The sequence below is a fragment of the Panthera onca genome, chromosome B2, assembly GCF_046562875.1.
Source record: "Panthera onca isolate mPanOnc1 chromosome B2, mPanOnc1 haplotype 2, whole genome shotgun sequence".
NCBI lineage: Eukaryota > Metazoa > Chordata > Mammalia > Carnivora > Felidae > Panthera > Panthera onca.
Window position 1 is genome coordinate 29622817 of NC_138343.1, and position 20146 is coordinate 29642962.

At 50.9% G+C, this 20146-nt stretch overlaps 2 protein-coding genes across 13 annotated transcripts; both read right to left on the reverse strand.

Moving 5' to 3' along the window:
- Positions 1–912: 912 nt before the first annotated feature.
- On the reverse strand, positions 913–5575 carry PSORS1C2 (psoriasis susceptibility 1 candidate 2). Its single transcript, XM_060615054.3, has 2 exons — positions 2833–5575; positions 913–1628 (listed from the first exon to the last, which is right to left on the reverse strand). Exons 1-2 carry the CDS (start codon positions 2885–2887, stop codon positions 1273–1275), a joined length of 411 nt encoding a protein of 136 aa, XP_060471037.1. The 5' UTR covers positions 2888–5575; the 3' UTR covers positions 913–1272.
- CCHCR1 (coiled-coil alpha-helical rod protein 1) lies at positions 1531–20119 on the reverse strand. Of its 12 annotated transcripts, XM_060615043.2 has the most exons (19): positions 19203–19489; positions 18879–18945; positions 18586–18796; positions 16564–16867; positions 14002–14165; positions 13764–13899; positions 13438–13548; positions 13092–13241; positions 12380–12490; positions 12183–12289; positions 9358–9470; positions 9140–9185; positions 8863–8999; positions 8552–8740; positions 8350–8451; positions 6482–6633; positions 6197–6368; positions 5806–5951; positions 1531–1628 (listed from the first exon to the last, which is right to left on the reverse strand). In XM_060615043.2, the coding sequence occupies exons 1-18, from the start codon at positions 19350–19352 to the stop codon at positions 5839–5841; spliced, it is 2535 nt and encodes an 844-aa protein (XP_060471026.1). In that variant the 5' UTR covers positions 19353–19489; the 3' UTR covers positions 1531–1628; positions 5806–5838. The 12 variants fall into 12 exon arrangements, 10 of the variants coding, with proteins under 10 accessions (XP_060471026.1, XP_060471029.1, XP_060471031.1 ...); XM_060615046.2 differs by lacking the exons at positions 1531–1628; positions 19203–19489 and adding an exon at positions 20004–20119 and having other exon boundaries at positions 5684–5951; positions 18879–19010; XM_060615048.2 differs by lacking the exons at positions 1531–1628; positions 19203–19489 and adding an exon at positions 20004–20118 and having other exon boundaries at positions 5684–5951.
- Positions 20120–20146: the final 27 nt, after the last annotated feature.

The window sequence follows — 20146 nt, forward strand, 5'->3', positions numbered from 1 at the left end:
TATGCTGCAGTGGATTTATAACTACAATTATTACAAGACACAGTTGGTCAAAACTACAAATGTTGACGATGATTAAACAGAATAAGCTTTTATTTAAGATGCATCTCTTGGGGTGCCTGGGTGGCTCAGTCGGTTGGACGTCCGACTTCAGCTCAGGTCATGATCTCGCGGTCTGTGAGTTCGAGCCCTGCGTCGGGCTCTGTGCTGACAGCTCAGAGCCTGGAGCCTGTTTCAGATTCTGTGTCTCCCTCTCTCTCTGACCTTCCCCCGTTCATGCTCTGTCTCTCTCTGTCTCAAAAATGAATAAATGTTAAAAAAAATTAAAAAAAAAAAAGATGCATCTCTTAATGAGATGGAAAGGGCTGGTTTCTATTCCCCACTGATTTTTGTTTGCTAGCTCCAGGAAGCGCACTCTCCTCCAGTTCAAGGTGAGCAAGAGAGCTTGGCTTTTCTCTGTCCAGAGGGAGAAGGGTGGTTTGTTATTGGACACCAGTGGAAAATGAAAACATGGTACAGTCATCAGGCAGATTCATTTTTGGAAGGGGTACATATACTTCTGGAAATTGATCCCCTTAGAACTTAGTCCTGCCCACATGCCCCTGGGAAAGTTTTCATGTTCAGCCAGGGGTGTGCAAGCCATGAGCTATTAAAAAGAGACGTAACTTGGTTTCTCATTCTCCAAAATAGGGGTTCCAGAATGGGAGAAATGTGGGTCTGAATTCCCTTGTAATTCTGATAGTTACATTTCCAACTTCCTTCTGCTGAGTTCCACATCCTTATGCATAATTATGGGCAAGCCAGGAACTCATATTACTTCCAGATCTCTGTAGGTTTGTGCTCTGAGGAAGGCATTTCAATATTCAAAGACCTAATCATTGGCAAAGAAGCAGCCTAGATTCAAAATTAAGAAAACATGGGTTTTTTTTATTTTTCCATTTCATGGAAGCGCCGTTTTGGTCTCCTGATAGTTTGCAGCTGTAGGCCACCAGGCGGCAGCAGAAAACACAGTGTGGGGCAGGAGTGGGAAAGAGGAAGTTGGGAAGCAAGTACTGGGGGAGGACTGGACATGAGGTAGGGGTGTATGCTTCAGTTGTCAGAGAAAACTGGTGGGGAAATGTGGGCGGAACTCAAAAGTGGACAGGAAATACTGAGAATTCAGAATTAATTGAAAGAATGAGGAAAGAAATGGAGGATAAATTGGGGAGAACTGAAGGGGAATCAGAAGGGTTCAGGTGGGCTTGGAGGGCACTGAGATGCCTCTGGGGAATCCCTCTATCTGTATTCTTCCCGGGGTGGGTCAAGATCTGGCTCCTCTTGAGATCCATGGTCCACTTCAGGAGCAGGTGGCCAGGGGTTTTCTGGAGGCTGGGGTCCTGCTGGCCAGGGATCATCAGGCCGGGGAGGTTGAGGGGGATCGGTTCTTGGGGGCTCAGGAGGCCAGACTCCAGATTCAGGCAGGTCTCTCCAGGGACGACTGGGGCCAGGAGGTGGAGGGTCCTCAAAGAGAGGGGGTGCCCCTGGCCAAGGGTCACCAGGGATTGGGGGGCCCTGAGGCAATGTTGGGGACCCATCCTCTTCTCCAGCCTCTGTGGGTGGGTGAGAGGGGTGGTCTCCGTTGCCTGAGATGCCTGTGGAGGTGGAAGGAGAAAGGTAAAAGGTGATGAGGGCCAGATCCCTCCTCCCCCAGCTAGAGACTCAGAAGGCATAGCATCTCTGAGATAGACCACACCCTGAGCTGACACCACAAACACATCTCAAAAGTTAACTCACTCGGGGTGCCTAGGTGGCTCAGTCGGTTGAACATCTGACTCTTGATTTCGGTTCCAGTCATAATCTCAGGGTTGGTGCCTTTGAGCCCTGCATCAGGCTCTCCACTGACAGTGCAGAGCCTGCTTGGGATTCTCTCTTTCTCTCCCTCTCTCTGCCCCTCCCTGCTCTCTCTCTCTCTCTCTCTCTCTCAAAATAAATAAACTTTAAAAAGGGGGGAGGGCACCTGGGTGGTTCAGTCAGTTGAGCATCCAACTTTGGCTCAGGTCATGATCTCATGACTTGCAAGTTCAAGGCCCAAATCGGGCTCTCTGCTGTCAGCACGGAGCCCGCTTCAGCTCCTCTCTGCCCGGCTTGTGCTCTCTCTCTCAAAAAAGAACATTTTTTAAAAAATTAAAAAAGAAAAAGAAAATAAATTTTAAAAAGTAACTCTCAAAGAAACTTTACACATTTACAAAGTGTATCTTTGATCTTAAAATGACATAAGAACCCTATCTGGTATCATTAACTTGACCAACTTTCTTTCTTTTTTGAGAGAGAGAAAATCTTAAGTAAGCTCTACACTCAGTGCTGAGCCCAGTGCAGGGCTCAATCTCATGAACCATAAGATCATGACCTGAGCTGAAATCAAGAGTCGGACACCCAGCTGACTAAGCCACTCAAGCACCCCTAACTTGACCAACTTTAAATTGACAGGACCTGATATAAGCTCCATCCACCCTGGCTGGGACCCCCAATAGCACGGTCTCTGTGCTGGTCTGTACCTCCAAAGCCATTTACACCTTGGGCCCATGTGGCACCCAGATCCCAGCCTCTGCAGTGACACCCACCCTCTTTCACACAGTCCTCAGCTGTGAAGAATACTTGCCTATACAACTGGATTCTGATTGAAATTGCCACATGGACCTACACCTGAACCAGTAAAAACACTGAGTTACATCACCTTCAACCTCTTAACTCTTCTCCTCACGTGAATACCCAGAATCTCCTCCATCCCTATGCATCTAATTCACCCTCACCTCACTTGACCATCTTCCAACAACCCAGGTTGCACTCCTGGCTTACCTACGGCATACAGGTAAAGGACCAGGATCCCCAGTAGCTTCCAGTTGAACATCATGTCTATCTCCTGGCCCCCAAAGTTGGGGGTGGGCTGAGTCTAGGTGCCTGGGAACCCCAAGAGACTTTATAGGGGAGGCGGGAGAGGAGGTGTCCAATCTCTGGGGAGGGGCCAGCCCAGTGACACAAGGAATCCCATCAGAACCTAACTGGTCAAACCCGTTTGGAAGGCCATGGCTGATGTGTAACCTCTGACGGTGGCGTCCCTCATTTTAGTCCCCCCCCTCATTTTGGGACCCAGCCACCCCAGCTCTATCAATGATCTAGACCTTGGTCACCCCACCTTTGTTTTCACATCCTCCTCCCTACACACCCTGAAGCAATCAATACCCAGCTCTCAACTCCGTAATCACAAGGACTTCTACCTTTCATCCCTTGGAGCCATTGGAAGCCAAGAAATGGGAGCAAGCCTTGCGTGGGGAAGCAGTATAATTACAGGGGCTGGGAGGCAGGACGCTCAGGGAGGAGCAGGGAGAGTTGCTCCTGTTTAAACACACAGGATGCAGCGGGGATGGTCTCAGCCAGCACCCCGAGCCTCCCCCTTGGGACTCAGTTTTACCCTTGGAACTTCCACTCCCCTCTAGACTGCTTTCCAGCATGTGCCTTCATCAGACACCCAGGGGCCCTCCCAAGCAGTGACATCTGAAGAATTTCATCCAGAAGCCAACTGGGGTGATGGCAGGTGAGAAGTATGAGGACATTCTGACTCCTTCTCCCCACCCCAGAGCAGGCTCCATCAGTCACAGCCCAGAGCCTTAGGAGGGACCTGCCTCTGCTTCCCCAGTCATCTCAGCCTCTTCCTCCTCTCTCTGGAACCCTTCTCACCGGACCCTGTGACTGCTTCCCTGGTCCTTGGTGCCAGCTCTCTGTGGCCCCCCACTGCCTGGGACCTTTAAGCCTTGGTCCAAGTCTTGTCGAAGTCTCTCAGAGACCCCCTTAGAACCTCTTCCTCAGGAAAGCCTCCTCTGGTCTGAAGGTCTAGTGAGCTTCTCAGAAAGCCTTCCAAACAGAACACCCTTCCTGCCCAGGCTATTCCCCACCTCATCTGCTGCCTCCTAGTGAGGGACAGTGGTGTCACTCTGAACCCTTCATTCTGCTCCTTCCCCCCCAACACTCCCCAAGCCAAGCCCAACCCACCTCCCCATTCTGGAGCCCATCTCTCCCCAGCCCCCAGTACCCTCCTAGCCCCCACTCTTCATCCCTCCCCGCACCCAAACCCCGTCCTCCACAGCCAGCCAAACTAACTCTTAAAAATGTCACCCTAGGGGCGCCTGGGTGGCTCAGTCGGTTGAGCGTCCGACTTCGGCTCAGGTCATGATCTCACAGTCTGTGAGTTCGAGCCCCGCATCGGGCTCTGTGCTGATGGCTCAGAGCCTGGAGCCTGCTTCGGATTCTGTGTCTCCCTCTGTCTCTGCCCCTCCCCTGCTCATGCTCTGTCTCTCTCTGTCTCAAAAATAAAAACATTAAGAAAAAACAATTAAAAAAAAAATGTCACCCTAGGGGCTCCTGGGTTGAATGTCCGACTTTGGCTCAGGTCATGATCTCCTGGTTCGTGAGTTCAAGTCCCACATCAGGCTTGCTGCTGTCAGCAAGGAGCCCGCTTCGGATCCTCTGTCCTCCTCTCTCTCTGCCCCTCCACCCCGTTCATGTTCTTTCTCAAAATTAAACATCAACAACAACAAAAAAATCAGCCTAATTGTGTGGCTGCTTCCCAGCTTTAAATTACCCCAAGGGCTTCCTACTGACTTAGATAAAATCCCCTCTACCAGGTCCTCCCTTCCCACTCGGCCTCTGTGCTTGTCTGTCCTCCGCAGGACTCTTCTGGAGTCCTGCCGGTGTGGCTCCTCTGCTTGCTTTCCGCAGCAAAGCAGGTCTCCACACATCTCCTCAAGGCCTTTCTTGTCCCCTCATCTAGCTGTCTCTCCCCAGTCAGGTTCTATCACATCACTGTATGTGTCTTCTCTTCATGGCAATGCTGCTTTGCCCACTTAGGTACTTGTCCATCATCTGTCCCCCCTACCCTGATGTCAGTGCTGTGGGAGCAGGGACCCACCCATCAAGCCATCACTGCAGCCTCTGAACAACGACACCGCCTTAGCTCTGAGATTCCTGTCAAATGAGTGATGTCTTATATTCCTCATTCCTGACAGTGATTATCTTCCAGAGGTAAAGAGTTGGGTTTTTTTCTCTTTTTCTAGAGAGAGTGCAAGTGGGGGAGGGGCAGAGAGAGAGAGGGACAGAGGATCTGAAGCAGGCTCTGTGCTGACAGTAGAGAGGGTGAAGTGGGGCTGGAACTCAGAAACTGTGCGATCATGACCTGAGCCGAAACCAAGTGTCAGACGCTAAACCGACTGAGCCACCCAGGCATCCCAAGAGGTAGAGTTTTAAAACAAAAGTTGAGGGGCGCCTGGGTGGCTCAGTCGGTTAAGCATCTGACTTAGGCTCAGGTCATGATTTCACGGTCCGTGAGTTCGAGCCCCACATAGGGGTCTGTGCTGACAGCTCTGAGCCTGGAGCCTGCTTCCGATTCTGTGTCTCCCTCTCTCTCTCTGCCCCTCCCCCGCTTGCACTCTGTCTCCCTCTCTCAAAAATAAATAAACATTAAAAAAAAAAAAAAAAAAAAAGTTGAGAATAAAGAAAACCTGGAGCTTCTCAAAAAACTTCCCAAGCAGCCCAGGAAAAGGGGTTTTGAAAAAGGCACCACCTAGAGAAATAGCTGTGAGGGACTCCTCACATTTTCCGGAAAGCAATGGCTGCTGGGAGAATTCCCTTCCATTCCCAGAGACAACATGGCTCCTACTGTATTCATCTTTATTGTGCTACAGAAGAATTCACAGACATCTTGGTAGCTCGTGTCCACGAGGGCAGCTGGCTGACCTCCCTACCCCACCCCACTTCTCCAAGATCCTCCCCGCCCACCTTGAGCCCCCTGCTGCTCAGAGTGCCCGCTGCTCAGAGGCAGACTGGAGGAGGATAGTTCTGGTTGTCTCCTTGAGAAACAGCTTCCTCTTTGGAGATGGCCTCACTCAGGCCCTGCAGATCATCGAGCAGGACAGAGAGTGATCCTGGGAAAGAAGACCCCAAGGGATAGGAGCCCACCGAGAGAAGGCTGTTGCAACTACCGCGCAGAGAACAGGGCATCGGATGGGAGAGTTATGAGGGAGAGGGTTCTCTGGCCCAAGATAGGCATGGATAAGAGAGGTTGTTGGGCCTCCAAGGGTCATGGAGAACAATGCTCATGCGTTAAGAGTGTCTGGAGGAAAGACTGCTAAAGTCCCCCTCATGTGTCCCTTCCTACATGGACCATTACCTTTTATGGACTCTCTGCTGGTGGGTGCTACTGCTGGAGGCACAGGTGCTGAAGACCCTGGGGCCCTGGGGCCGGACTCCACAGATTTCCCCTTATCCAGCAGGGAAGGAAGAACTGCCAACAGTCGCTGCTGCTTGTAACGGGAGAGGAGACCCTCCTGCTGCAAGGTGGCCTGGGAAGGAGAGGGTTAAACGCCACCGAGCCCAGGCAGAGCCGAGCCTCCTTCTTCTACACCTCTGCTCCCCCACCAGCTCAAGAAGGGCCCTGGTCTCTGCCATCCCCTACCAGCATAAGGTTCTTGTCCCTTTCTAGCTCCTGCAGGCGTTGGGTCAGCCGCAGCCCCTCCTCCTTCCGGGCCTCATCTTGCAGGCGCCTGAGCTCCTGGTTCCGTTCCTTTTCCCGGGTGGCTTTGCGCTGCATCTGGCGCAGGGAGACCACTATGTGGAAGCCAGGGCACAGAGGGCACAGGTGTGGGGCAGCCCAGAGGCAAAGAGGCACCATGAGAATAGTACTGGAATGATGGGCAGGAACACCGGGCCCCCAGCTCTATGGCTCAGGGAAGCCATTTATGCTCTAGGACTGTCTCTTCTGTCTGGTGGCTAATGCTCCACGACCCTATGGTCCTGTGAACCCAAAGTACCTTCCCCATCCCTGAACTTAGGGGAAATCTGAATATGAACTGGATATTAGATTTTGTGCAATTAATGTTCTTAATGTGACAATCATATTGAGGTTATGTAGGAAATTTTCCTCCTTGTAGGAGATGCAGCTGAATGGTCATAATGTTTGTAACTTATTTTAAATGATTCCCCAAAAAATGCATGTATCAGTGTATGTGTATATATGGATAGAGAAAATGTAGCAAACGATTAGGAACTGCTGGGCACCTGGCTGGCTCAGGTGGCAGAACGTGTGACTCTTGATGATCGGTTCAAGCCCCACATTGGGTGTAGAGGTTACCTAAAAAATAAAATCTTGGGGCACCTAGGTGGCTCAGTTAGCTAAGCATCCAACTCTTGATATCGGCTCAAGTTGTGATCTTACAGCAGTGAGATGAAGCCCCACGTTCGGCTCCTTGATGAGCATGGAGCCTTCTTGGGATTCTCTCTCTCCCTCTCTCTCAGTTCCTCCCCTGCTGTCTCTCAAAATAAACATTTTTTTTAATTGAAAAAGATAATAATTAACTGTTAACATCTAGTTAGAGGTATACAAGTGGGCATTATGTGACTCATAACTTGTGTAGGTATTTGAACTTTTTCCTAATAAAAAGTTGGGGGGAGGCTCCTGGCTGGCTTAGTAGGTAGAGCATGACTCTTGATCTTGGGTTTTTGAGTTCAAGCCCCATGTTAGGTGCGGACTACTTAAAAACAAAATCTTTGAGGGGCTCCTGGGTGGCTCAGTCAGTTAAGCGTCCAACTCTTAGTTTTGGCTCAGGTCATGATCTCATAGTTTCATTGAGTTTGAGCCCTGTCTCAGGCTCTGCACTGCCAGCTTGGAGCTTGCTGGGGATTCTCTCTCTTTCTCTCCACACCCCACCCCCATCCCTCCTCCACTCGAGCTATGTCTCTCTCAAAAATAAATAAACATAAAAAAACAAAAACAAATTTGCAAAAAAAAAATAAATAAAACACTTGAAAAAAAAAATGTTGGGGGTAGACACACACAGGAAAGAACACCATGTAAAGATGGAGACAGAGAATGGAATGATGTGCCTACACACCAAAGACTGCCAGCAACTGCCACAAGGCAGGAGAGGATCATAAAACAGATTGTCCCTCAGAGCCTCTAGTAGGAACCAACCCTGTGTGCATCTTGAGTTCAGAATTCTAGCTTCTCACTTCCAGGGCTGTGAGAGAATAAATGCATATTGTGTTATGGGAAAAAAAAATTGGGGGTAACTGTTGGTATGAGGTTGGGATGGGTGTTGCCTTTGTGAAGGGGAGTGGCTGGGAGGGGCTTAGGAGGCTCGGGGCTGGTCACATGCCAGTGCTTGATACGGGCACTGGCTACCTGAGTGTGTTCACCACCTGAGAATTTGTGCCATTTCTTGATAACTTCATTATTTGCATACTACCAAAACAGCTTTTAAAAAACCTATGTCCAACACTTCCTGAATCTCCCCAGAAGCCCATGTGCATCCCAGCAAATCTCACCTGCCTTGCCATGCTCCCTCCGAGCCTCATTCAATCTCCTCTCTGTTTCTAAGAGCTGTTCCCGAAGCCTAGTTTCCACTTCAGCCACCTTCTCTTGCAGAGCTGGGGGGGTGGGGAGGTGCAAATCGGGTGTGACAGGGGGAGCCTTGGTTCTCCGCTCCCCCCAGTCCTCCAGGGTAAACCAATTTCCCCTCCGGCACACCTTGCCCATAGATCTCCTGCTGCTGGATCAGTTCCTGTCGGAGACTGGCAGCCTCCTGTGTGCTCTCCTGCTGGCCCTGGCGAGCCGCTTCCAGCTGCAGCCCCACACTAGCCAGGGACTCCTGGGTCCGCTGCAGCTCCTGCTCCAGCTGCTGGGCAACCTTGCTCAGCTGCTGCCGCTCCGCCTCCCCTGGGAAGAGGCGGCACTCACAGGCCTCCCCTTGCCAGGCCCCAGCTCTTCCCTCCTCTCCACCCACAAGGCACCCAATTCAGGCCTGTGCTTCAGCCCAGGGACTCCAGGACCAAGAGTACCTTGCTCCCGGGCCTGGCCCACCTCCCGCTGGATGATATGGGCACTCAGCTGCAGTTCTGTGTCCAGGCGGTTCCGTTCTTCCCGCAGCTGCTCCAACTCAAGGCTCACATCTGTGGCCGGTGGGGGTTGGGGGCAGCTGGGGCAGGGAAGAGAAAGAGGGGAAATCACCCAGCCTGATCCCTAAGCCCCCATCCCTCCTCAGTCCTCACTGTTTGGGGTCCCAGCAAACAACACCTTAACTCCCTCCCATCCACCTCAAAGTGCCCTAAACTTCACCTCTCCTGGCGCAGCTGAACAAGGGCCAGTTTTCGAGCCATCAGGCCTGGAGGAGAAAAGGCAGAGAACAACAGAGAGGAGTTCGAGGAGGAAAAAAGGGAAGAGGGGAGTAAGGGGAAGAGATTCAGGGACTGGTGGCATGTAGGCAGGGGGACGGGTGTGGGATGAGAAAGATGGGGGAAGAAGGCTACAGTGGGTCTGGCAGTTGCCCTACCTACCCTGAACGGTGTGGACTCTGCGGACGGCATAGCTGACTCGGCTGCTGAGGCTGGGAAGCCGTGTGGTGGCCCGTTCCATGTCAGCCACGGTGCTCTGGAGCCAGGTCTGGAAGCTGAGGAAGACATGAGGTTAGCAACACTTCAACCCCACCTCATTTCCAAAAGGACTTGATGTGACCTGTAGGGACAACTTCTATCCTCTACTGCTTAACATGTGGGGAGCAGGGAAGGGCAGAACATAGCAGGGAAAAGAGAAGCTGAAGCCAGGGCTGGAGCACCAACTCTTTGTCCCGCCAGTCACGTCTGAGCTCCTCAGCCAAATAAGGAAGAAAACCCGAGAGCCTAAGTCCTTTGGTGTATGTTAGATAAAAATGATCCAGTTGAGGAGTGCGCACCTGGGTGGCTCAGTTGGTTAAGTGTCTGACTCTTGATCTCGGCTCAGGTCATGATTTTGTGGTTCGTGAGTTCGAGCCTCTCATCGGGCTCTGCGCTGACAATGCAGAGCCCTGCTTGGGATCCTCTCTCTCCCTCTCTCTGCCCCTCTCCACTGCTCAACACTCTCTCTCTCAAAATAAATAAATAAACATTAAAAAAAAATGATCCCCTTTCTCATAAGGACAGCACAGCTATGCTTGGTCCCCAAACCTACAGTAAGCCTCTCATTTGGCTCCTCGCAATCAGTGTCTTTAACAAGAGCCTTGCAGTAATGAGCAAGAATGAGCTTCATGGGGTCACATACCTCATCTGGACCCAGAGCCCACATACACAGTAGAGTTCAGTACAAATGATTCACACAGGCTACAACGAGTGCCATAAAGCTGGCTCATCTCTAGCTGATTTGGACTTTTTTGCCTGCAGGCACCTAACATGTCTCCTGGCTTTGGTACTCTGGTATTGTATGCTACATCTGGGTATACAGCATTTAGGTGCACTTTTCCTAAGAAACAGAGTACATAACTTCCATCAGTTTTCTAAGGGGCCCTCACCCCAAGAAAGCATTACTTGACTATGTATCTTTTCAAGCAACCTGCAAGGTTTATTTCTCATAACCTAGTTTTTGATCACTGGTATGCATTAGAGATCAAAGCTATTCTCTCCAACAATTCCTTGATACCAGTGAAGGCCAGATACCCATGCTTTATCAGCTGGCTGTGCCCAAAGCAGGACCAGCGTGGTGCACGAAAGCTGAGAAGCCTACACAGCCCCCGCTGGGAGGAGGACCTGCATCTCAGGGCAGGGGTGGAATACTCCAGGAGAGTCCAAGTGTACCAATTGGAAAATAAATGAATGACAAAGGCTGACAGTTATATTCCTAGCAGCACAGCAGAGATCAGTTATCTAAAAAATGGTGTGAGCAGATGCTTCCAACACCTCCTGTGGCTCTTATTAAAGCCATTTTTTTCAAGTTTTTATTTACTTTATTGGGGGGGGGGGGCAGAGAGAGAGAGGGAAAGAGAATCCCAAGGAGGCTCCGCACTGTCAGTGGAGAGCTTGATGCGAGGCTCGAACTCAACCGTGAGATCATGACCTGAGCAGAAACCAAGAGTCAGATGCTTAACCAACTGAGCCATCCACGTGCCCCTTAAAGCCATTTTCTGACAAGGTCTCCAGGCCATCTAGAGACTATCTAACAAACCTGGCAATAATCTGAGCGAGGCTGTTTTAAGCCTCGTGGACTTTTTGGCAACCAATCATTAGCAACAACCATTTCAGTGATGTCCTGATGCCAAAGTAAAACCCTGTGTACAGCATACCTTCCCGCTCTCCTGGGGACAGGAGGCCCATGCAGGGAGTTGAATCTGGGGTGGTTCGTTATAACTAGTCTCTCCAATCCCATGCAAAGTGGAAGTTTTTCATAATTTTTAAGTGAAATTAGTCCCCCAGGTACAAATCCAATAGAAGGTATTTGCTACACCAATATTCTTACGTGATCCATTCAGAACAGCCTCATGGTAATGGTAAACATTTACAGAGTGTAGATGACAAGCTAGGCACTGTGCCAGGAGCACTGTGAGAGCCACCTCAGTATCCCAAAGTCCAAAGCTGAGGAGGGGCTGTTACCCACACAAAGAAAGTATGTTTCTTCTTTAGAGGTCTTTCTAAAGGTTATAAAACAAGAGTCAAGAAGCAAAATCCTAGGAAGTTGGTATGAGAGACACAGACTTGCAATTGATTGAAAAGGAAACTGGCATACATTTCAGATGGAATATCAAATAAGCCAGTAGGTGTGCAGCTTTAAAATAAATAGAGGGGCACCTGGGTGGCTCAGTCAGTTAAGTGCCTGACTTCCACTCAGGTCATGATCCCACAGTTTGTGGGTTCAAGCCCCGCATCCGCAACTGAGAGCCTGGAGTCTGCTTCGAATTCTGTGTCTCCCTCCCTCTCTCTCTCTGCTTCTCTCTCTGTCTCTCTCTCAAAAATAAACAAATGTTAAAAATTAAAAAAATAAAATAGACTAAAACATGGTTCGAACTAAACAGGGCATAAAATTTTAAAGAAAGAAAGATGGAGTATCCACACTCCCCATCCTCAAACAACTCTGAAGGTGGAGATCCTCCCAGGGGAACTGAACTACAGGAGGAAGCATGGCCTCGCCTCCAGCCAAACGTGCACAGGAGTCATAACAAGTGACCTTTGATGAATGTGGAGCAGGCTGCCCCAGGGGAAAACCAGCACAGGGACTTTTCCAGGGCTACACACCTTTAGCCCTGCATCCTCCAATGGCCAGCTCTCCAGCCCCTCTTGCCTGAAACTCTTAACCTCCAAGGTGCCCAGGAAGCTGGGGAAGCAGAAATGCTACTCCACCCACCCCCCACCCCAGATACCTGCTGACAGAATTGGCCACAAGCTTCAGCTGCTCCTCAGCTGTGGCCGTGTGCTGCTGCCTCCGGCGCTGGGCCTCCTGAGCTCGGTTCAGCTCTATCTGCAGGGCCTGGGAAGGATACAGTGAAAAGAGGGGTCCCCTCCCAACTCCGGGGACATCCCTGACCTCCCTCAGCCTCCGCCTGTCTCAGACACAGACCTTGGCGCCCATCCGCTCCACCTCCACCTCTGCGGCCTTGTCCTGCAGGGAGCGCTGCAGGATGGCCTGCTCCTGGCTCTGGGCCACAACTCTTTCCTGGAGCTCTGCCACCTGTGGGAGGAGAGGATGCGGGACAGGGCACAGCTGGAGCGGAAAGCTGGAGGGGGGCACTGGGAATGAAGGGGCTGGTGCCAAAGTCTCCGGGAGAACATCATGCAGGGAGATGAGCCTGGGTTCCTGAGAATGGAGTCTGAGTCCAGGTTTCCTTTCAGAAGCATGTTCCATGTGCCCCCCCCCCCCCCCACCCCTTGAGGAACCACCTGTGACATACCCACAAAGACTCACTGCCACTGCCCATGCCGCCATCCTTGGGCATCGTCACCTCCTCCGAAAAGCCATTCCTGACCATCCTACCTAAAGCCGGCTGACGCCATGGTCTCTTTCCGTCACTTATCTTTTACATTTTTCTTTAAAGCACACATAATTCTTTGACATCATCTAATTGTGTGCTTGCCTGTTGTGGGTCCCTGCTCCAGAATGCAAGCTCCCTGACAGTAGTACTTGTCTCTGTTCAGGGCTATGTTCCCAGCACATGGTAGCCACTCAATAAATCTTTGCTGGACAAGTAGCATCCCTCATGTAAGGAGCCAGGGGTTGGGGGGGGAGGGGGGGAGGGGGAATATGGAGAGAAAGAGAGCGGGAGTCAAGCAACCTGTCCCTTCAGCTGCTCCATGCATCCTCTGTGCTCCAGCTCCTGGGCCTTCAGCTGTACCATGAGGGCAAACACTTTGTCGCGCCAGCGCTTCAGCAGGGACTGGCACTTCCTAGTGAATTCAGGCTCCAGGGAATCTGAAGGTTGAACCTGCGGGGTGGAGGAAGGGTGGAAGTGTGGGTTCCTGGGGGGGGGGCAGAGGAAGGGGGTGGGGTGTCGTTTTGTTTTGTCTGGCCCGACCAAGCAACAAGAGTCACAGCAAGAAGTGTTCACAGAAAAGAAGATCCCAGGAGGTTCTGGCAGCATGCGAACGCCTCCCACACACAGAGAGCCACCAGGGGCCTACCTTCCTGGCCAGCTCCTCCTCCTGCATGGCAAGGATGTGCATGAGGCTTTGCACACGCACCTGCAGCAGCTCCACTGTGGTGTGCAGGCCATCCCGGTCCTCCTGCAAGTGCTGCGTATGGGAGAGGGAGGGCGAGAGCCACCGCCTCTGTAGAACCTCCACACAGGCCCTCATGCAGCAGGCAGCACGCTGCCCCTCGACAGCACTGCCTTCGCTCCTGGGCACTGTGCTCTTCTTCAGGGGGCCACTCCTGTCCCAGGATCTGATCCCTGAGCCCTCCCACCCCACGTCCAGCCCCCACACAGAGGCACCCTGTACTCACTCACTTGCACAGTTTCTAGAAGCTCCTGTCGCTCTGATTCCCAGGTCTGGCTTTGAACCTCAGGAGGGACTTGCTCCCCCACATATCTCCTTAAATTCTCAACCAAGGTCACCTGTGCTTCCAAATCTTCTTGGGTCTTGCTAGGGTTGGGGTCAGAATAAGGCAGCAATCGGTGAGGCACCCTGGAGACCCACCACACCCACCAACCACCAGGTCCCCCTTAAGTCCACCCCCCCCTTTACCTCAGCTGCTTCTGCAGCAGCTCAGCCTCCTTCTGGGCCACAGCCAGCTCCTTGGCTTCCCCTGCCCTCCTGGTTTCCAGACTATTCAGAGATTTCTCCAAGCCCTCAGCTTTGTTGGTCAAACTAGAAAGAGCCTCCTGATGAGCCTGCGTCAAAGAGGAGAGCTGTGGAGAGAAGAGAGGGCACAGCAGGAGCCAGCTCACTACATCTGGACTTGGTAAATCCACTCCTGCTCAGGCCCTGTCTCTTCACCCCTACCTTCTGTGACCTTAGACCACAACCCAGCAAATCACCCAACTGCATATGGCAAAATGGAGACAGTCCTCATTGTCCTCCATCTACCTTCCAATCCATCAGCAGTTCCTGCCAGTCTCCCCCCTTCACTTCTGTCTCCACTGCCACTAACCTTAGCAAGCCACCCTCATCTCTGGCTTGTACAACAGCAACACACTCCTGACCAGTCTTTGAAAGCTTTTGGTGGCTTGGAATGCCTGGGTAGCTCAGTCGGTTAAGCAGCTGACTTAAGTTCAAGTCATTATCTCATGGTTCCTGGGTTCGAGCCCTATGTCCAGCTTGGTGCTGAGAGCCTGGAGCCTGCTTCAGATTTTGTCTCCTTTTCTCTGCCCCTCCCCTACTCGCGCTCTGTCTGTCTGTCTCTCTCAAAAATAAACATAAAGAACAAAAAAGCCTTCAGCGGCTTATCATGGCACAGACAACAAAACCCATCTTCTGCCCTCAGCCTGTGAAGCCTGACCTACCGTGGCCTCTGCCCACGTCTCTGAGCTCAGCTTCTACCGCTCTCCACTGCCCACTCTGCTCCAGCCACAATGCCCTCCCTTCTGCACTAACAAACCAGCTCTTTCCCACAGCGGAGTCTGCCTGAGGCTTGGCTTCCCCCAACTCTTCAGACCTCAGGCGATGTCACCTGCTCAGAAGGCCTCCCTAGGCCCCCTACCACCCGCTCCATCCTACCACCTATTCATCATCTGGAATGATCTTGCTTCCACACAGCTCTCTGCCACACCCTGTTGGAAAGGACTCTGCCCCCTCCAGCCCTATGTCCATACCATGAAGTGATCATTTTGGACGTAAATCACAAAGCTGGTCTTCTTATTTTATTTATTTTTAAGTACGCTCTACACTGGACCTAGGGTTTAAAGTCACAACCCCAAGATCAAGAGTCGCATGCTCTACCAAATGAGCCAGCCAGGTGCCCCATAAAACTGGTCTTTTTAGACATAAAATACAAATCTGATCATGTCATTTCCCTATTGAAAACTTTTCAACAGTTGCGCATTGCTCTCAAGGTCAAGTACAAAGTTCTGAACAGGCCCCGAGGCCTCACTGTCCACACACCATCCAGGGCCTCTCTTATCTCCAGCACTCAAGCCCCTCTGGCCTCCTCATATCCCCCATGCTACCAATGTTGCCCAGCTCCCATCACCTCCCCATGTGCCAGCTAACCAGCCAACTCCTATTTAGCACAAATGACAATTTATCATGAAGCATTCTTCATAAATCTAAAGGCCATTTATATTTTTCTTTGAACTATCTCCTTTGTCCATTTTCTGGCTAGATTGCTACCCTTCCCTTGTCAATTTCTAGGCATATGAGGGACATTAGCCTTTTCCTGTGATATGAACTGTATATACTCTTTAATTTTGTAATTTCTAAATTTAATATTACAAAGCCAATGTATCAGTCTTTTAATGGCTCTGGATTTGGATTCATAGGTAGAAAGGCTTCCCCAATCTGAGGTTATGAAGGAATTCACCCAGGGGCGCCTGGCTGGCTTAGTAGGTAGAGCATGTGACTCTTAGTCTTGGGGTTATAAATTCAAGCCCCATGATGGGTGTAGAGATTATTTAAAAAAATAAAATCTTAAAAAAAAAATGGATGACAATAAATTATATTTAAAAAAAAATGAGATTCACCCATGGTTTCATTTCTTAGCATGTCTACTGGTTAGGGTGGTCTTCCCTAACCCCCCAGACCATATTAGGGCTCCCTTGTCCTTCTCCTGCATGGCATTTCTCCCAGTTGCAAAGAATGAATTAGGATTGAATTAGGTATTGAATGTGCATGTCCCCCACTAGGCTGTCAGCCTCACCCACAAGGACTCAGGCTAATTTGCCCTCCCCAGAGTCCCGGCTCCTATCTCAGAGATGGCAAAGAGTAAACACTGAGCAAGGCTTGCTGACTGAATCATCTCCCCTCCCCAGTCCACCTTAAGACCCCTCTCCCACCCTCCTCACCACCCCCACAATGCTCCCACATGAAGTGGTTACCTGGAGTGAAGTAGAAAGACAAACTACTTCCTAGTGGAAGGGGAAGGAGGGCTTCAGGTGGTGGAGGTCACCTGAGTCTTCGGGGAAAAGTGAAATCTGGATAAAGACCAAAACAGCCAAATCCCTCTTTCCAGATCATCTGCTCTCTCGCCCTCACCGAACATCTCATCACTCCACTGCTCACAGGGCCTGATCTGCGAAAACTGCTGTTTGCTGGGAAGCTTTTGCCCCATTCACCATTGTGAAACTGAACCCTTCTCATCCCCACATTCACCTGCTCTTGGTGCAGCCTCTTAACCTCCTCCAGGTCCTGCTGGCTCCCCTCTTCCAGGTTCTTCCGGACAACCTCAGCCCCAGCCAAGGCAGCACGCAGGCCCTCAGCCTCAGCTCGGCCAGCCTTCTCCGCCCGAGCCAGAGCCTCCAGCTCCATGGCCTGGGCCTCCAGCCTCATCTTCTGCTGCAACGAAGTCTCCCGCAGGACTAGGACCTCCTCCTCAAGTCGCCGCAGCTCTCGCAGCTGCCGACAGATCAGCTCAGCCTGCTGGCTCAAGGCCTGTGACCCCTCTAGCTCCACAGACCTTCAAAGACAGGTTAGCACAAGTGAGACCTGTCTCTGGTGCTGGGAGGGTGGCCAAGGGGACAAATGGAGACAGAAGAGGGTCCCTCTGCCCTGTGTGTGGAGATGAGGGGGATGAAGTTGGGCCATGGAGATATCTGCACTTCCATCACTGTTGTCATTTATCATGCTCCTACTAAGCAGATTAGGTCCACTATCAGGGCTCACAGGACCTAAAGGCTAGCTGAGATCATGGAATATGACCTCTGTTGAGAGAGCTATGTACAGGCAGATGCATTAAACATCAAATGCACACATCATCAGGACACACATTTTGAAATGGAGAGGCTGGAAGACACCCAGAGATTTTTGAATTCTGATTTAAGAGCAAGGAAAAGTTTGAGGAAGTTTCAGAGGAAGAGAGGTCATGGCTTCCAGTATCAATAGAGTGAGACCAGGCATTAGTTAAAAGCATTTATTGAGCGTTAGATATACCATATGAGGAGTTGATAGCACATTGATAAATTACATAGTTTACTGGTATCTTGTAAAGTTTAAACCAGCTTATGTTAACATGGCTCTTGATGCAACTCCTTCACTGAGGCCCAGAACCACAGGATTTTTCTTTCAAAATGACGGGGATCGGGGCACCTGGGTGGTTCAGTCGGTTGAGTGTCCGACTGCAGCTCGGGTCATGATCTCATGGTTTGTGGATTTGAGCCCCATGTTGGGCTTTGCACTGACAACGCAGAGTCTGCTTTGGACTTTCTGTCTCCCTCTCTCTCTGCCCCTCTCTAGCTTGCACACACATTCCTCTCTCTCTCTCAAAAATCAATAAACATTAAAAACAAATAAACAAACAAACTGGCAGGGATCTATAGCCTAGAGACATTAAGTGACTGGCCAAAGGACCCTAGTTGGTAGCCAAACTAGCAGCAGTCTCTGTCTCCTGACCCCCACTCCAGTGTTCCTCTTTTGTCATCATGCTCCTTCCTCTTGAACAGGGTCCAAGGTGGACCCACCTGCAATCCCACTCCAGAGCAAAATGGTAGAATGACATTCCAGTACATTTGGGAAAAGACACACATGAAACATCAAGAACAAGAATCAGAATTTTTACAGACATAACATTGACAAATAGCATGTCCGGCTCTAATGGCAAGCACTGCATCAGAATAAATGCATACTACCATAGAACAGTCTATCTATACTCCTACTTTGCACTTCTTTGTCTTGCCTCATATTATGCTCATTACCTACCGTCGGTTGTTGGTCAATCTACCTCTTCCCTTAGGATTTTTAGTTCATTGATATCAGTATCTCATTCATTTTTGCTATCCCCATCCAGCACATTGCCTTGTTATTTATGCATTATAAGCTCCAGTAACTGCTTATACAAAAATGCACAAATTATGGAACTAAGGGCTGCAACAGGGTAAGGAATCTATTTCAGTGAAGAAGGGTCAGCAGAGGGGCGCCTGGGTGGCTTAGGCGGTTGAACATCCAACTTTGGCTCAGGTCATGATCTCGAGGTTCATGAGCTGGAGCCCCACGTCGGGCTGTGCTGACCTCTCAGAGCCTGAAGCCTGCTTCGGATTCTGTCTCCCTCTCTCTCTGCCCCTCCCCCGCTTCTCTCTCTCTCTCTCTCTCTCAAAAATAAACATTAAAAAAAAAAAAAAAAAAAAAAAAGGCAGCTCACTGGCAAGAAAACCCAGGGAAAGAGCAACAATGAATCCCTACCTGCCTCTCCGCCCTGGCTCCTGCACATTGCCAGAAACATCCTGTTCCCACATTATCATTTGAGGTCTCTGGTCTGGCCGCCTCTCTGAGACATCTTGATGGGCTGGGGGTTGGACCAGGGGAATGTCTGAGACCCAGGTGGGAGCCATTCTTGATAGAGTTGGAAGGGGACGAGCTTGGAAGTGGGATGGGGGAATCAGCCCAGTGGAACCTGAGGAATCACACACAATGACAAAAATGGTCAGTTTCCGAGGGAGAGACAATCATCAGTCCCCTTGCCTGGTCCCACTGACCTGAAGGTCGAAACATCTCCACATTACTTGAAGTCTCTAGATTCTGTGTCCAGTCATCTATGTTTTCCTGGACAACAGGAGAAACAAGGACACCCCAGATCAATTTTCAGGCCACCTTCCAAAGAGAAAGCCCTACAATAACAAAATCATAATCCTTTAGTAACTTCCCAAGTAGGAAATACCCGAAGATCACTTGCTTGACCCAACCTGGCTCCTGATAGAACTATGGCAATAACCATCAGGTAGAGGGAATTAACTGAGACAGGTTGAGAAAGAGCTCTTAGGCTTTACTCATACTCTTAGAATTCTGGGCAGAGCCTTTACCCTCCTCCTTAAGTTCCTACAGTCTCTGCTGTTCCTGGTCGGAGGTGAGGAAGGAGGTATGCAGTGCAGGAGCTGTGAGCCCAATCTCCAGAGTTCTCTCCATGGCTCAGCAAGGCCTTCAGGAAGCCCATCCAGACACCACCAAGCCATGACGCCCGGTCCTTCCCTATTAAAGCACTGGCCCAAGGCCTGGCCCCAGATGAATGTGACCACGTGTAGGGCAGGACACTCTCCAGGTCCCCTGGGAATCCAGACAGCCTAGATCCCTTGGCAGAAAAACCAGCTTCCTGACATCTCACCCAAATCCTTCTATCAACTTTCCTTAGTTTCTCTCTACTATGCCCTTTGCAGCCATTCCTGCCACCTACCCTCCTCTTTCCAGAGTCCTAGAGCACAAGAGAGGTCTCTTCAAGGTCTCCCCACCCTCCCACCAGAATTCACCTATTTTCTCCCAATCTGGGATTCCTATCACCCTCGCTACAGCCTAATCGGATTTTTTCTTGAAGGAATTATTCCGATTCCTTACTCCCCCCTCATCTCCCACTTGCTTCCCTGCACTCTAGCAGGTTCTCAGTTCTCGCTCCACCCCATCCCCTCCCCCTCTCCCCCCCCCCCCCACCTCTCCTACAGATATCCGAGTCTACCCTCCTGGACCCTGAACTCTAAGGCCATTCGGGCCACCTCATCTGTTCCTTTACCTGGTCCCTGTACCCCTCTTCCCCTGTAGACCCCTGAACCCACCCCCATACCCCCTCTCGACCCCCTCCCGCCCCCAACTGACACTTCCTGAACGTCCCTTACCCAGCGCGAGAGCCTCCTCTGCCCTTTAGCCACACCCCCTACACCTCGCTCCTGGGCGCGGCCTCCGCCTCTGACTGCGCCTGCGCAAAGCGGGATGCTTGGCGGGCGGCTCTAAAATCCGGTTTCACCCAGGAAGGAGGGGA